A 16,866-nucleotide genomic window follows, 5' to 3' on the forward strand; every position below is an offset into this window, starting at 1 on the left:
AGGAGCACAGCTGGAGAGTAGTATAACCGCAGAGAACTGCAGTGGTCAGAGAGTGTCTCCCAGGTGGGGCTGCTGGGGCAGAATGATCACTGTGCGTTTCCCAGGTGGGGCTGCTGGGGCAGAATGATCACTGCGCGTCTCCCAGGTGGGGCTGCTGGGGCAGAATGATCACTGCGCGTCTTCCCGGGTGGGGTTACAGGTGCAGAATGATCACTGTGTGTCTCCCAGGTGGGGTTGCTGGGGCAGAATGATCACTGTGCGTCTCCCAGGTGGGGCTGCTGGGGCAGAATGATCACTGTGCGTCTCCCAGGTGGGGCTGCTGGGGCAGAATGATCACTGTGCATCTCCCAGGTGGGGCTGCTGGGGTAGAATGATCACTGTGCGTCTCCCAGGTGGGGCTGCTGGGGCAGAATGATCACTGTGAGATGACTCACTCCATGCGAAATACTTTAAGGTCCTTTGAAACGCAAGCAATCCCTTCACCAGCTGACCGACACACGCCTTTGCGCTGTAGCCGCTCCGTGTGTCTCCTGCCGGTGACGTGAATGTGAACGTGTGAGCGGAGGGTCATTGTGACGCCGGGCGGGGCTCGGCTCGGCTCCGCGGGGCGCTGGGGGCGGTGTGTCCTGCCGCAGCCGCCGTAGCCGCGCACCCGGAAGGAGGGAGGGGAGGGGAGGGTGTCCCTGCAGAGGGAGACACAGGCAGGCAGGCAGGCGGCGAGGGGAGGTGTTGTGGAGAAGTTCTCCGGTGTGAGAAACTGCGCAGGGACTGGCAGCAGCGGGAGAGCCGAGAGGTAGGAGCTTGTTTCGGGTGTCTTCGCCGAGGGTCAGGCAGCTGCGCTCTCCCTCGCAGTGAGTTGGCTCATTCAGTTTAGTGATGCAGCAGAAAGTATCCGTCCGGAGAGGCGAGCCTGCTCAGGCGGTGTCGCACTGTAGCGTGTTGAGCACCGCGCCCGGCGCCCGTCTGCTCTGCTGTCGTGAGGGACCGCTAGTCGCTTGCTCGTCAGTCAGCCGGGCTGGAGCACCGTGTTGTGACATGGCGTTTGTGTCGGCGAGGTCTGTCCCCTCCAGGCCGGAGGACGGGACACCCGTAGGGACACAGGGTAACCTGGACAGCAGGTCAGCGGCGCGGGGAGCACTTCGTGAAACGTGTGAACTCCACACAGAAGGATCCCCGCTCTGGTAGAGCTGGTCAGACACAGCGTGAGGAGCCGACAGACAGCAGCGGCTCCTTGTCCCGTGACTCTGAAAGTGGGGTTCGCTGGGGCGCTGTGTGTCCGGGAGCGTGGCGTCTTTCCCACTGGACGCTGGGCTGGATCAGTGAGGAGCCCCCCCCCCCTCCTCCCTGTCTCCCAGCTCCCAGCTCCCAGCTCCCTGTCTCCCAGCTCCCAGCATCTCATTGCGATTTCCCGGCGCTGAAAGACTCCGCTGTGTGCCTCTCCGGGCCCGGAGCAGCTGACCCGTCCGTGACTGAGGGAGGGTTCTGACCGGCCCGGCTGTGTCGAATTCGCTGGATTTTCCACGGCCCGGGTCAGCCTGTGGAATCTGGGGTGTGATGTCAGGGCTGGGGGCTACAGAGGTGCCTTTCAGCCTGCAGGGGGTGGGGCGGAGTGGGGCGGGGGGGGCGGCTGTCTCCTTCGGATCAGTGTCGCAGGGCGAACCCGTCTCAGCGTCCCGCAAGAAGCCGGAGAATCGGCTGGGTCCACACTCCCACCACTCTCGGTGTAGAGGCGGGCCTCCTGCTCTGGGCCCGCGTGCTCCGGTTGGCGTACGTGTGCGAGGTGTCCCCCGCTGGAGGGGCTGCCGAGCTGGTGTTCCTGCGGCCTGTCGGTGACCTGGGCTGTCCCTCTTCCTCCCCCGGCAGCCCCGGACAGGAAGGAGCAACCCCTGACCGCTCGCCTCAGCTGCGTGGTGCCTGACCGCTCGCCGGTGTCCAGGAGGGCCCTCGGCCTGCTCCCCGTGCTTGGTGAGTGCTGGCTGGTCCTGCCCCTGATCTCGGGGGGGCTGTAGCTGGGCAGACTGGCCTTTCTGGGCTCTGCTGCCCTAGTTGGGGGCAGATACTATTGATAGGCATCCATGGGGACAGATCTGGGGTTCTCAGGGGGCAGCCTCGGGGTGTTACACAGCGTACAAGCTCCTTTCGTGTGGAGTCTGCATGTTCTCCCTGTGTTGGTCAGCTGTACTGCTGTCTTCTGTAGGCTGACCAGCAGCGTAGCTCTGTGCTCTTCTCTGCGGTGTTGGTGACGCCTGTGTCTCTCTGGGCCGCAGCGCGAGTCTGTGGTGAGGATGGGCGCGGGCACGGCCCCGGCGCTGCTGTGGCTGCAGGAGTGGGCGGCGGTGTCCCTGCTGCGGGCGCGCCGCACGCTGCTCCAGGCCGCCATCCTGCTGTGCGTGCTGGTGCTGCTGCTCTGGGTGGCCATCTTCCTGTACGGCAGCTTCTACTACTCCTACATGCCCACCGTCAGCTTCGCCACGCCCGTCCACTACGTGTACAGGTACGGCCCTCGCCGGGTGGACAGGTACGTCCAGGTGCGCCGGGTGGACAGGTACGGCCCTCGCCGTGTGGACAGGTACGTCCCTGCGCGCCGGGTGGACAGGTACGTCCCTGCGCGCCGGGTGGACAGGTACGTCCAGGTGCGCCGGGTGGACAGGTACGTCCAGGTGCACGGGGTGGACAGGTACGTCCCTGAACGCCGGGTGGACAGGTACGTCCAGATGCGCCGGGTGGACAGGTACCTCCAGGTGCGCTAGGTGGACAGGTACGTCCCTGTATGCCGGGTGGACAGGTACGTCCCTGCATGCCGGGTGGACAGGTACGTCCCTGCGCGCCGGGTGGACAGGTACGTCCCTGCGCGCCGGGTGGACAGGCCTGCCCGCAGAACTGAACGCACCTGCCTGGCAGCTGCTCACCGCTCTGTCTCTCGCTCTCAGGACAGACTGCGATTCTCTAGACGCGACCCTCTGCTCCTTCCCCTTCGCCAACGTCTCCCTGCTGAAGAACGGCCGAGACAAGGTACCCCCCTCTCCTGCGCCGTGCCCCGCGCCCCCCGCAGCGTGCCCCCTCACCCCTCTCCCCTCTCCCGGCCGCAGGTGATGATCTACGGGCAGCCCTACCGCATCTCCCTGGAGCTGGAGCTGCCCGAGTCCCAGAGCAACCAGCAGCTGGGCATGTTCCTGGTGCAGCTGTCCTGCTACACGCGGGGCGGCCAGGTCATCGCCTCCGTGTCCCGCTCCGTGAGTGACCCACTGCTCCCTGTCTTCCCGTCTGCACGTGTGTGTGTGTGTGTGTGTGTGTGTGTGTGTGTGTGTGTGTGTGAGAGCTCTGTGCATGTACGCTGTGCTGTGTGTGTGAGTGCTGTGCTGTGTGCTCTGTGCATGTGCACTCTGTACTGTGTGTGTGTGAGCTCTGTGCTGTGTGCCCTGTGCATGTACGCTGTGCTGTGTGTGTGTGTGAGCTCTGTGCATGTGCACTCTACTGTGTGTGTGTGTGAGCTCTGTGCATGTGCACTCTACTGTGTGTGTGTGTGAGCTCTGTGCACGTGCACTCTACTGTGTGTGAGTGTGTGAGCTCTGTGCTGTGTGCTCTGTGCATGTGCACTCTGTACTGTGTGTGTGTGAGCTCTGTGCCCTGCATATCGAGCGCTCTGTGCTGTGAGTGTGTGAGCTCCATGTGTCTGTGTGATTGCAGTTTTGCCCTCCTGCAGGCTGAGTCCTCCTGTGTCCCAGCAGGCCATGCTGCACTACCGGTCAAGTCTACTGGAGACCCTGGCCACTCTCTTCTTCTCTCCCCTTCTGCTGTCCGGCATGGTGGAGCAGAAACAATTATTGGAGGTGGAGCTATACAGTGACTACAGGGAGAACTCGGTAATGGTCTCTGGGTCTCTGGGTCTCTGGGTCACTGTGTCACTGGGTCTCTGTGTGTCACTGGGTCTGTGTGTCTCTGTGTGTCACTGGGTCTGTGTCTCTGTGAGTCTCTGTGTCTCTGTGTGTCACTGGGTCTCTGTGTGTCTCTGTGTGTCACTGGGTCTCTGTGGGTCTCTGTGAGTCTCTGTGTCTCTGTGTGTCACTGGGTCTGTGTCTCTGTGTGTCACTGGGTCTCTGTGTGTCACTGGGTCTGTGTCTGTGTGTGTCACTGGGTCTGTGTCTCTGTGTCACTGTGTCTCTGTGTGTCACTGGGTCGGTCAGTCTAGGTTATTAAATTGCACCGGTGTCTCTCCCTCCCCTCCCCCACTCCAGTACGTCCCGACCGTGGGCGCGCTGCTCGAGATCCAGACTCGCCGTATCCAGATCTACTCCGCACAGCTGCGGATCCACGCCCACTTCACCGGCATCCGGTACGCGCGGGGGGCGGGGCCTGCGGGCCTGGGGGTGTGTCCGGCTGCAAAGGGGTGTGGGTGATGTTCGAGTGTCTCGGGGGGTGTCTGAGCGACGCTGTGTTCTCTCTCCCGGTAGGTACCTGCTGTATAATTTCCCAGTGACCTCAGCGGTGATCGGGGTGGCCAGTAACTTTGCCTTCCTCAGCGTCATCGTGCTCTTCAGCTACCTGCAGTTCATCTGGGGCGGGCTGTGGCCCCGAGACCAGATCAGGGTGCAGGTCAGTCTCCCGCACGCTACGCTCCTGTCCCCTAGTGTCCTACACTGTCCTGCTCTGACCCCTACCTGCCTCCTGTCCCTCACAGTGCTGGACGTTCCTCTGCTGTCCCCTCTTTTCCAACACGTTCCTGTCCCGTGCACACAGTGCTGTCCTGTCTGTCTGCTCTGACCGCGCTCGCTGTCTCTCTGCCCAGGTCTCGATGGGGGATCAAGTGAGACTCCAGCAGAGGAGAGAGGAGGTCCGGCGACGTATGAAAGCCCCCAGCGCACAGAGTAAACACGCTACATCCGTCACGCCACACAGGGCCGACACGCTACATTTGACATGCCACACAGAGCTGACACGCTACATCCATCATGCCACACAGAGCTGACACGCTACATCCGACACGCCACACAGAGCTGACACGCTACATCCGACACGCCACACAGAGCCGACACGCTACATCCGACACGCCACACAGAGCCAACACGCTACATCCGACACGCCACACAGAGCTGACATGCTACATCCTCTCACGCCACACAGAGCCGACACGCTGCAGCCGACACGCCACACAGAGCCGACACGCTGCAGCCGACACGCCACACGGGGCCGACACGCCGCAGACTCTACACGCAGCACACTAGAGCCAGCGTGTGCCTGCAGCGCACTCGGCAGCAGGAACAGACCGGACCACCCGCTGCGTGATTCAGGTCCCGCACGCAGCCACCCTCCGTGGGGCGTGACATCGTTGTGATGGAATCGTGTCCGTCTCTCAGCCCAGGTCACGCACGCAGCAAGCGGCGCCAGCGCCAGCGCGGACGCTGGGGAAGGACCCTCGGGGCTGACCGGCTCAGAGCCTGCGCGGACGAAAGGTCAGTGTGGGAGTGGCCTGTAGGGGGGAGAACGAGGGGCTGACCAGGGGCTCACACTGTCTTTGTGGTGCGCAGATGAGCTGGACGCTGTGAGGGAAGAGGCTCTGGAGACCATCGGTTCCCTGAGTGGACACCCTGACCTGCAGCAGCACTACTCAGGTGGGACACTGGACACACCTCCTGAACCAGGACTGGACAGCCCTGTTCTAGACTCACTGACCCTCCAGGACTGGACAGCCCTGTTCTAGACACACTGACCCTCCAGGACTGGACTGGACAGCCCTGTTCTAGACACGCTGACCCTCCAGGACTGGACAGCCCTGTTCTAGACACACTGACCCTCCAGGACTGGACCGGACAGCCCTGTTCTAGACACACTGACCCTCCAGGACTGGACCGGACAGCCCTGTTCTAGACACCCTGACCCTCCAGGACTGGACTGGACAGCCCTGATCATTGTGTGTCCTGAGGGTACGACACTCATGGTGTGTGTTTTACAGGAGAGACAGAGTAGGAGCAGACAGGCAGGCAGGCAGCTGAGGACCAGCTCTGGTTTCTGCAGAGTGAAGACTAATAAAGTGCTTATGTCAGACCGCGAGTGTGTCGGACCGCAAGTGTGTCGGACCGCGAGCGTGCGTGGGTCCAGCTGTGAGGCGTGTCTTGCCCTCAGCTCCAGGGACACTTCGGTCTGCTCTCGGCAGCAGGGCCTCAGCTGTCCAGACAGCCTGGGGGCTGCGAGTGAAGGAGGGAGGAGAGACCTTCTTAATCTTCTTATTGCCTAAACATGCCTCCTCTTCCCTCTTTCTCCCCCCTCTGTCTCTCGCTCTCTCTCTCTCTCTCCTCTGTCTCTCTCTCTCTCCCCCCTCTGTCTCTCTCTCCACCCTCTGTCTCTCTCTCTCTCCACCCTCTGTCTCTCTCTCTCTCCCCCCTCTGTCTCTCTCTCTCTCCTCTGTCTCTGTCTCTCTCTCTCTCTCCTCTCTCTGTCTCTCTCTCTCCCCCCTCTGTCTCTCTCTCCCCCCTCTGTCTCTGTCTCTCTCTCCTCTCTCTCTCCCCCCTCTGTCTCTGTCTCTCTCTCCTCTCTCTCTCCCCCCTCTGTCTCTCTCTCCCCCCTCTGTCTCTCCCCCCCCTCTGTCTCTGTCTCTCTCTCCTCTGTCTCTCTCTCTCTCTCCTCTGTCTCTGTCTCTCTCTCCTCTGTCTCTGTCTCTCTCTCCTCTGTCTCTCCCCCCCCTCTGTCTCTGTCTCTCTCTCCTCTGTCTCTCTCTCTCTCTCCTCTGTCTCTGTCTCTCTCTCCTCTGTCTCTCTCTCTCTCTCTCTCCTCTGTCTCTCTCTCTCTCTCTCTCCTCTGTCTCTGTCTCTCTCTCCTCTGTCTCTCTCTCCCCCCCCTCTGTCTCTGTCTCTCTCTCCTCTGTCTCTCTCTCCCCCCTCTGTCTCTCTCTCCTCAGAGCTGGAGTCATCCTCTGAGGATCCTGCAGTGATGCTAGAGGTGCCGGAGACCCTGGACAGCAGTGTGTCGGAGGAGGAGCCCGAGGAGCAGGGACCCCCAGCACCCGAGATCACACTGCGCCAGCGACACGGGGCCTGCAATAGCTCCTGAGCACACCCCTGCGTACCCTGTCCCAGCTGGACACACACCCCGATATACGCCAACATACCCCTCAGGATACACTGGGGCTCCAGTCCAGTAGGACAGTCTGTTACACTGGGGCTCCAGTCCAGTAGGACAGTCCTGTTACACTGGGGGCTCCAGTCCACTAGGACAGTCCTGTTACACTGGGGATCCAGTCCAGTAGGACAGTCTGTTACACTGGGAGCTCCGGTCCAGTAGGACAGTCTGTTACACTGGGGGCTCCGGTCCAGTAGGACAGTCCTGTTACACTGGGGGCTCCAGTCCAGTAGGACAGTCTGTTACACTGGGGGCTCCAGTCCAGTAGGACAGTCCTGTTACACTGGGAGCTCCGGTCCAGTAGGACAGTCTGTTACACTGGGGGCTCCAGTCCAGTAGGACAGTCCTGTTACACTGGGGGCTCCAGTCCAGTAGGACAGTCCTGTTACACTGGGGATCCAGTCCAGTAGGACAGTCCTGTTACACTGGGGGCTCCAGTCCAGTAGGACAGTCTGTTACACTGGGGATCCAGTCCAGTAGGACAGTCTGTTACACTGGGGGCTCCAGTCCAGTAGGACAGTCTGTTACACTGGGACTCCAGTCCAGTAGGACAGTCCTGGTACACTGGGACTCCAGTCCAGTAGGACAGTCCTGGTACACTGGGGCTCCGGTCCAGTAGGACAGTCCTGGTACACTGGGGGCTCTGGTCCAGTAGGACAGTCCTGGTACACTGGGGGCTCCGGTCCAGTAGGACAGTCCTGTTACACTGGGAGCTCCGGTCCAGTAGGACAGTCTGTTACACTGGGGGCTCCGGTCCAGTAGGACAGTCCTGTTACACTGGGGGCTCCGGTCCAGTAGGACAGTCTGTTACACTGGGGGCTCCGGTCCAGTAGGACAGTCTGTTACACTGGGGGCTCCAGTCCAGTAGGTCAGTCCTGTTACACTGGGGGCTCCAGTCCAGTAGGACAGTCTGTTACACTGGGGGCTCCGGTCCAGTAGGACAGTCTGTTACACTGGGGGCTCCAGTCCAGTAGGACACTCCTGTTACACTGGGGGCTCCAGTCCAGTAGGAGAGGGAGATATAGGAAGAGTCATGTTAGATCAGGTGTGTTTAGAATGGAATACTGTTCTAGAGGAAACAGCAGGTGTCTGGGTTGGCCATCCTGGGGGTGTGAGTCTGCAGTGAGCAGCTTCTGTGTGCATTCCTGGCAAATTAACCCTCGGTGTACCTGGGCATGTTGGCTACTCTGACTGAGCGGCCGGAGGGGAAGTGATGTCATCACCTCGGCCAGAGGGGAAGTGATGTCATCCCAGGGATTACAGCTGGCACGAGGCCACCCTGTGTTTTGGTAATCACCACCTGAATGACTAATTACATTCCCAGTCCCCAGGGCTGTGGGGAGAATTTATTACTGGTTCCACTGTGATGGTTGTATCACGTTCATCTCTGGGTGCTCAGTTCTGTTTGCAGTTAACTGGGTCTGGTCACTCCTAACAGCCCTGAGTGTCTGCACTGACCCCTGACCCCTGACCCCTGACCCCGCGGCACATTCCTTTCACATCTCTGTGTTGTCTGCTCTTGTTCAACTGACGCTGTTTTAGCTTTTAATAAATATTTAAAGCCGGATGGGTTCTGTTTCTGTGGTCTGTGTTGGAGGCCCAGGGCCCAGGGTTCGAGAGCCCTGCCAATCAGATTGATAGATCCCCGACCGCCTGTAGGCGACGCCTCGCCGGCCGAGTCTCCACCGCGCTGGTTTAAACTCTGTTTTGGCCGTGACCCCGTGACCCCGGCCCTCCCTCGGCTCTGCAGCGGCGATGAAGGGTCCGACGGCCGGGCGCCCGGGCTCATGGAGACGCTGCGGAGCCGTTTCCGCGCATCTGATGACACTCGGCCTGCAGAGCGACCGCCGGGGAGGACGCTGCTCCTCGCAGCGCCGGCGAGTGGAAATCCCACTGCTCCCCCGCCCGTGTATCATCCGCCGACTCCCGTCCCTGTCTGCGCTGCGGTCCGGGACTCGGAGCCTCTGGGCGCTGCTGCGAAGCTCGCACCGGTACCGCCTCTTCGCCTCCGCCAGGGGGCGCTGGAGCTCCACGCCGGGAGGGCTGGGGCTCAAGCCCACGGCCGCCCGCCGCCGGGAGGAAACGTTTGCGCCGCGAATGCAAAACAGGAGGCGGGGTGTTGCGCGTCGATGCGGACACACCGCCGGCCGGCCGGAACGGGCAGGTGCTGTTTCCGCGCTGAGAGGGCGGCGGACGGGCTCGCCGCGCTGACCGGACTCCCTCCCCCGGCCGCAGGTCCGAGTCCGCTGGCGGGGCAGGCGGGGAGCTCATCGCTGCCGGACGCTGGGGCCGCACGGAGCCGCGCAGAGCCCAGTGAGCTGCCGGGCTGGTGTTGTTTACCGCGCTACCACGCAGGTGAGTTTCTTCTCAGACATCACTGTCGGCCGGAGTTCGTAACGCGCTGTCCCGCTCCTTCCTGCTGACGATATCTGCGTCTCTCTCTCCCCCTCTGCCTCTCTCCCCTCTCTCTATCCCTCTTTCTCCTTTTCTCCTGTCATCTGATCCTGCTTTCCTCGAGAGCAACTGTGAGCTTATCATCCTCATCCTCAGACCTGTAGAGTAACTGTAGAGACACTCAGTCCAGCTCCTCTGTATCTTCACATCAACACACCATCCTCATCCTCAGATCTGTAGAGTAACTGTAGAGACACTCAGGCCAGCTCCTCTGTATCTTCACATCAACACACCATCCTCATCCTCAGATCTGTAGAGTAACTGTAGAGACACTCAGTCCAGCTCCTCTGTATCTTCACATCAACACACCATCCTCATCCTCAGATCTGTAGAGTAACTGTAGAGACACTCAGTCCAGGTCCTCTGTATCTTCACATCAACACACCATCCTCATCCTCAGATCTGTAGAGTAACTGTAGAGACACTCAGTCCAGCTCCTCTGTATCTTCACATCAACACATCATCCTCATCCTCAGATCTGTAGAGTAACTGTAGAGACACTCAGTCCAGCTCCTCTGTATCTTCACATCAACACACCATCCTCATCCTCAGACCTGTTGGGGAGATGTGATCTTTATTGCAGTATCATGTACTGGCAGGGTGACCCTCAGTAACCCCCTCCCCCTCTGCCCCCCAGGTCTGGTTTGTCTGATTGCCACCCTTTTCTGAGGCACATGGACACTTCACCTTTGACCCCTGTCCCCCAGGGGTCATGGGAGACGGGGAGCGAGGGCAGTTCTGGTCCGAGGGCGGGGACACCTCTCCCGGAGCCAACCCTGCAGTCCAGACGGGCTTCCCTGCGGAAGAAAATTCCTGCTGTTTCCTTGGAGCAGGAATCCGGGTCAGACTCAGAACTTGGACCCCCCTTGTCCTCGGGATTTAGAACCACGGAGCAGCAGTGGGGTCCAGAGCCAAACAGGGAGCTGGGAAGAGAGCGGAACGGCGGGAACGAGGGCCAGCAGGAGGGAGAGAGAGAGGGGGCGGGACGAGGGGCAGGGGGGGCGTGGGTAGACATAGATGGGGCGGGGCGAGGGGCAGAGGGGGCGGGGCGAGGGGCAGGGGGGGCGGGGAGAGAGGAAGAAGGGACAGAGAGATCAGGATTGGGGGAGGAGAGAGGGAGTTTGGGGGAGGAGAGAGGGCCAGAGGGGGAAGAGGGAGTTGGAGAGAGGGAGGAGAGAGGGAGCGAGGAGAGGAGTGAGAGAGAGGGGGCTGGGGAGAGGGGGACGGAGAAGAGGTGGAAGGGGTTAGGAGGAGGGGGAGAGAGGGAGAAGGCTGGGGCGCCCGAGAGGGCCTGGAGCCAGCGGAGAGGCCGGGGCAGGAGAGAGCGGGGGAGCGAGGGGGACAGGCTGGGAGCTCTGACCCGGACGCTGCAGCACTCGTCCGCCTCCTCCTCTTCCTCCTTCAACTGCTCCTCCGCGGAGAGCGACGAGGTCTTCAGTGAGGATGAGGAGGGGGCTGCCAAGAGGAAGGTGCTGCGCAAGGTGAGTGAGAGATGACTGGTGTTCCCGTGTGCTCGTGTGTGGTCCCGTGTGCTCGTGCGTGTTCCCCTGTGCTCGTGTGTGTTCCCCTGTGCTCGTGCGTGGTCCCGTGTGCTCGTGCGTGGTCCCGTGTGCTCGTGCGTGGTCCCGTGTGCTCGTGCGTGTTCCCCTGTGCTCGTGCGTGGTCCCGTGTGCTCGTGCGTGTTCCCGTGTGCTCGTGCGTGTTCCCCTGTGCTCGTGTGTGGTCCCGTGTGCTCGTGCGTGTTCCCGTGTGCTCGTGCGTGTTCCCCAGTGCTCGTGCGTGTTCCCGTGTGCTCGTGTGTGTTCCCCAGTGCTCGTGCGTGTTCCCGTGTGCTCGTGCGTGTTCCCGTGTGCTCGTGCGTGTTCCCGTGTGCTCGTGCGTGTTCCCCTGTGCTCGTGCGTGTTCCCCTGTGCTCGTGTGTGGTCCCGTGTGCTCGTGCGTGTTCCCCTGTGCTCGTGCGTGTTCCCCTGTGCTCGTGCGTGGTCCCGTGTGCTCGTGCGTTTTCCCCTGTGCTCGTGCATGTTCCCCTGTGCTCGTGCGTGTTCCCCTGTGCTCGTGCGTGTTCCCCTGTGCTCGTGCGTGTTCCCCTGTGCTCGTGCGTGGTCCCGTGTGCTCGTGCATGGTCCCCTGTGCTCGTGCGTGATCCCGTGTGCTCGTGCCTCTCTCCCCCCATGAGAATCACCAGGATTCTCGGAGTGTGGCGCAGTCCTGTGGGAGGGAGGGAAGGAGAGCACGGAGAGGCCCGGCCAGGGTGACTCTGGCAGGAGAGAGAAGAACTGTGAAACAGGAAGCTTGCGGTCGGCCGGGCTGAGCTGTGAGAGCTGCTGGCCCTTATCTCACAGAGCGATGCATCGACATCAGGGTCTCGCACAGCAGGGGGACAGAGACCAAGGGGTCCGTTCTCCCACTCTGGGGGACACAGAGCAGAGTGGAGCTCCAGCTGGGAGCCCCAAGTATGACCAGACTGGCCGGGTCCGTGCACACTGGGTGTGCGCAGTGAGCTGGAGGGGTGTGTGTGCATCAGCTCTTCCTTATCTCTCTCCTGCTCTCTCGCGCTTCACGTTGGCAACAGAAACGCGTTCCTGTGTCCGGTGGCGGTGTGTGCTGTGTCATGTGTCTGTGTGTATTCCGTGTGTGTGTTGTGTGTGCTCGTGTCTCTGGACAGGGGCAGGATTTGCATTGGTGTGAAAGGAATCCTTGATGCTGTCACCAGTGGATGTGGGTTCGATTTGAATAAGTGCCGGCTCTGATTTGCATGGTGTCTGTGCTACAGACGGGCAGCGCCAGCGCTAACCAGGCCCATGTGCTCTGAAGATGCTCCTCCTCTTCCTTCTGTTTCTCCCTCCTCCTCTTCTTCCTCTTCCACCCTCTCCTCCTCTCTCTCCTCTCCTTCTGTCTCTCCTCTCACCCTCTCCTCCTCTCTCTCTCCTCTCCTTCTCTCTCCTCCTCTCCACCTCTCCTGTCTCTTCCTCCTCTCACCCTCTCCTCCCCTTCTGTCTCTCCTCTCACCCTCTCCTCCTCTCCACCTCTCCTTCTGTCTCTCCCTCCTCTCACTCTCTCTCCCACCTCTCACTCTCTCCTCCTCTCCCTCCTCTCACTCTCTCTCCCTCCTCTCCTTCACTCTTCTTTCCTCTTTCACCCCCTCTGCTCCTCTCTCTTCCTCCTGCAGTCTCTCTGTGCGGTCACACACTCGGGCCGCCTGCGTGGCTGCGATCCTGTTCTGCTGCACTGTCCTGCGCAGTCCTGCGCTCTTACCTGGCTGTGTCCCTGGGGCCCTGGTGTAGCGCACCCTGGCTTCCATCCCAGCTGAGCTCTGAGCTACATCATTGACAAGATGATGCTGAGGTCGTGTGAGCTGAGCCCCCGCTGTCTCTGTCCCCCCCAGTGTCGCTCCCTGAAGACCTTCTTCACCATGATGCAGTGGTCTCTGCGCAGGCAGAACTCCTGGGTGCAGCTGGCCGGCCACGAAGGTCAGGACTCTCTCTCCCACCCCCCTCCATCCCTCTCCGCAGAACCCTTCACCGTCTGTCATGGCTCAGGCCTCTGTCTCGGGACTCTCTCTGAGGCGACTGTCTCAGGTCTCTGTCTCAGGACTGTCTGGAGACTCTCTCAGGACTCTGTCTCAGGACTCTCTCAGGTCTCTGTCTCAGGTCTCTCTCTCTGGACTCTCTCTGGACTCTGTCTCAGGACTGTCTCAGGTCTCTCTCTGGACTCTGTCTCAGCTCTCTGTCTTGAGACTCTCTCTGGACTCTCTCTCAGGTCTCTCTCAGGTCTCTCTCAGGTCTGTCTCAGGACTCTGTCTCGAGACTCTCTCTGGACTCTCTCTGGACTCTCTCAGGTCTCTGTCTTGAGACTCTCTCAGGTCTCTGTCTTGAGACTCTCTCTGGACTCTGTCTCAGGTCTCTCTCAGGACTCTGTCTCAGGACTCTCTATCTCCCCCTCCCCTCTGCTGCAGGTAACTTCCGTCCCAGCGGGGGGGGGGAGGTGTTGAAGCGCTTCAGTGTGACGGAGGGCGCCTGCCTGCAGAGCCTGATGTCCGACGTGCTGCGCCCCTTCGTCCCGCAGTACCACGGCCCCACCACCAGGGGGGGCCAGGCCTACCTGCGCCTGGAGGACCTGCTGAGCGGGCTGGACAGCCCCGTCATCATGGACTGCAAGATGGGCGTCAGGTAGGGGCATCATGAAGCCAACTAGGAGGCTGTGACAGTGGCTGGGTTTTCTAAAACACCATGTAGTCGCGTCATGTTACAGAGCTGTTTCTAAGGCTGTGAATTCGAGTGTGTTTACTGTATGAAAATACAGAAAACAGTCACGCACAGGCTTCACACAGGCCTTCAGTCCAGCACACGGGCCTTCGGCTTGTTGACTTCACACTGCTGCAGCTCCTGTCTCTCTGAAACAGCGCTGTCCATGGACACTGTGATACACTGTCACTGGATCAGCCCTGAGCGTCTGCACATTCTGGGAGCCGGAGTATCTGTGGACAAGTAAGAGATGATACAGTGATCAGTGATTGGTGATAATGATCAATAATACAGTGATCAGTGATGAATAATAATGTTAGTGATACAGTGATCAGTGATGAGCGATTGATGATAAGGTGATGAGTGATCAACGACATGATGATCATTATTTGATGACACAGGGATCAATGATCGATGACATGGTGATCAGTGATTGATGATGCTTATATGTGATCAGTGACACTGTGATCAATGTCACATGAGTGATTGATGATAGTGATCAGTGATCAATGATACAGTGGTCGACGTGCAGTAATCGATGGTGGGGATCAGTGATCAATAACACAGTGATCCATGATCGATGGCAGTGATAAGTGATCCATGATACAGTGATCAATAATACAGTGATCGATGGAGGTGATGAGGGATCAGAGATACAGTGATCAATGATACACTGATCGATGGCGGTGATCAGTGATACAGTGATCAATGATACACTGATCGATGGCGGTGATCAGTGATACAGTGATCAATGATACAGTGATAGGTGGCGGGGATCCGCGATCGGTGGCGGTGATGAGAGATTAGTGATACAGTGATGAGTAATAATGACAGTGATCATTGATACAGTGATCAATGATGCCCTCTCGCAGGACCTATCTGGAGGAGGAGCTGACCAAAGCGCGCCTGAAGCCCTGCCTGCGGAGGGATATGTACCAGAAGATGGTGAAAGTAGACCCAGCAGCTCCCACGGCGGATGAGCACGCCCAGCAGGCCGTGACCAAGCCGCGCTACATGCAGTGGAGGGAGACGATCAGCTCCACGGCAACGCTGGGCTTCCGCATAGAGGGCATCACTGTGAGTGACCCCGGCGCGCTGACCACAGGTCACTGACTTCAACATACTGACCACCGACCCCGACGCGCTGACCACAGGTCACTGACCCCAACATACTGACCACAGGTCACTGACCCCGACACGCTGACCACCGACCCTGGCACGCTGACCACAGGTCACCGACCCCGACGCGCTGACCACAGGTCACTGACCCCGACACGCTGACCACCGACCCTGGCGCGCTGACCACAGGTCACTGACCCCGACACGCTGACCACCGACCCTGGCACGCTGACCACAGGTCACCGACCCCGACGCGCTGACCACAGGTCACTGACCCCGACACGCTGACCACCGACCCTGGCGCGCTGACCACAGGTCACTGACCCCGACACGCTGACCACAGGTCACTGACCCCGACACGCTGACCACAGGTCACAGGTCACAGGTCACGGGTCACGGGTCACAGGTCACACACACACACACACACACACACACACACACACCAGGCTGGACGGGGGTGTCTGGAGGTCACCACTGTCCTGCGTGACTCCCACTCCCTCTCTCTCAGATGGAGGCCGGGAAGGTCCTGAGGGATTTTCAGAAGACTCGAACCCCTGAGCAGATCACAGAGGCTATTCTCGCCTTCACCAGGGGCCAGACGCCTGTCCTGGTCAGTCTCCGGCCCTCTGTCCCTCTGTCCCTCTGTCCCTCTCTGTCTCGCTGTGTCCGCAGTGTCGACTCTCTCTCTCTGCTCTGCCCGCAGGAAGCCTACCTCTCCAGGCTGAACGATCTCCGCTCTGCTCTCCCGGACTCGGTCTTCTTCCACACCCACGAGGTCAGTCAGTGTGTCCGTCAGGAGGCCCTGGAGAGCCTGGACACAGGCATTGGACTCCCTCCTGTCTGTCCCTGACCCCTGACCTCTGAGCCCTCTCTCCCCCAGCTGATCGGCAGCTCCCTCCTGTCTGTCCCTGACCCCTGACCTCTGAGCCCTCTCTCCCCCAGCTGATCGGCAGCTCCCTCCTGTCTGTCCCTGACCCCTGACCTCTGAGCCCTCTCTCCCCCAGCTGATCGGCAGCTCCCTCCTGTCTGTCCCTGACCCCTGACCTCTGACCCCTCTCTCCCCCAGCTGATCGGCAGCTCCCCTCTGTTTGTCCCTGACCCCTGACCTCTGACCCCTCTCTCCCCCAGCTGATCGGCAGCTCCCTCCTGTCTGTCCCTGACCCCTGACCTCTGACCCCTCTCTCCCCCAGCTGATCGGCAGCTCCCCCGTTTGTCCCTGACCCCTGACCTCTGACCCCTCTCTCCCCCAGCTGATTGGCAGCTCCCCCCTGTGTGTCCCTGACCCCTGACCTCTGACCCCTCTCTCCCCCAGCTGATCGGCAGCTCCCTCCTGTGTGTCCCTGACCCCTGACCTCTGACCCCTCTCTCCCCCAGCTGATCGGCAGCTCCCTCCTGTCTGTCCCTGACCCCTAACCTCTGACCCCTCTCTCCCCCAGCTGATCGGCAGCTCCCTCCTGTTTGTCCACGACCTCTCCGGCCGGGCCAACGTGTGGATGATTGACTTTGGGAAGACCACGCCCGCGCCGCCCAGCCTGGCGCTGCAGCACGACGTGCCCTGGACGGAGGGCAGCCGCGAGGACGGGTACCTCATCGGCCTGGCCCACCTCACCTCCATCGTGGGCTGGGCCCTGGAGCGATCACGAACCGGCTCCGGCCCGGGCAGCAGCTCGGAGCCAGCCCACAGCGCCGAATCGGACCAGGATTTCAGGACTGCCCCAGAGCCGAGTCCTGTTCCTCCCCGGACCGCTGACGACGGTACTGGACCCAGACCCAGACAAGGGCACACCTGACCACACGGCCAGCCCACACAGAGCCTGCCAATACTGGACCCGGTAACACCAACAGAGCCCCAGACTGTAACCCATAGCAACCGTGCTGGCCCACCATGCACAGGGTCAGAGGTCACCGCACGTTCCCTCTTCACATCCGGCCTCCA

The 16,866-nt window shown here is 60.6% G+C and overlaps 2 protein-coding genes across 2 annotated transcripts; both read left to right on the forward strand.

Moving 5' to 3' along the window:
- Positions 1-644: 644 nt before the first annotated feature.
- On the forward strand, positions 645-8,678 carry bscl2 (BSCL2 lipid droplet biogenesis associated, seipin). The gene is made up of 12 exons (XM_088908967.1): positions 645-793; positions 1,864-1,965; positions 2,268-2,494; positions 2,931-3,012; positions 3,090-3,233; positions 3,729-3,863; positions 4,236-4,333; positions 4,452-4,593; positions 4,787-4,865; positions 5,355-5,450; positions 5,526-5,609; positions 6,893-8,678. The coding sequence occupies exons 3-12, from the start codon at positions 2,286-2,288 to the stop codon at positions 7,042-7,044; spliced, it is 1,221 nt and encodes a 406-aa protein (XP_088765093.1). The 5' UTR covers positions 645-793; positions 1,864-1,965; positions 2,268-2,285; the 3' UTR covers positions 7,045-8,678.
- A 2,010-nt stretch (positions 8,679-10,688) lies between these two features.
- On the forward strand, positions 10,689-16,866 carry LOC148810724 (inositol-trisphosphate 3-kinase B-like; the record flags this gene model as incomplete). Its single annotated transcript, XM_088909020.1, has 7 exons — positions 10,689-11,048; positions 12,953-13,037; positions 13,523-13,736; positions 14,684-14,888; positions 15,439-15,540; positions 15,634-15,705; positions 16,367-16,866. Coding segments are annotated over 7 exons (1,392 nt in total), but the record flags the coding sequence as incomplete, so codon positions are not given.

This window comes from Atractosteus spatula (genome assembly GCF_055471065.1).
Source record: "Atractosteus spatula isolate fAtrSpa1 chromosome 24 unlocalized genomic scaffold, fAtrSpa1.hap1 SUPER_24_unloc_1, whole genome shotgun sequence".
In the NCBI taxonomy this organism is placed as follows: domain Eukaryota; kingdom Metazoa; phylum Chordata; class Actinopteri; order Semionotiformes; family Lepisosteidae; genus Atractosteus; species Atractosteus spatula.

Bases quoted from the DNA above. Each gene is read 5' to 3' on its own strand.
- bscl2 (XM_088908967.1), top strand. From the start codon at position 2,286: ATGGGCGCGGGCACGGCCCCGGCGCTGCTGTGGCTGCAGGAGTGGGCG. The intron at 3,013-3,089 runs GTACCCCCCTCT...TCCCGGCCGCAG, and splicing joins TGAAGAACGGCCGAGACAAG to GTGATGATCTACGGGCAGCC. The intron at 5,451-5,525 runs GTCAGTGTGGGA...TGTGGTGCGCAG, and splicing joins AGAGCCTGCGCGGACGAAAG to ATGAGCTGGACGCTGTGAGG.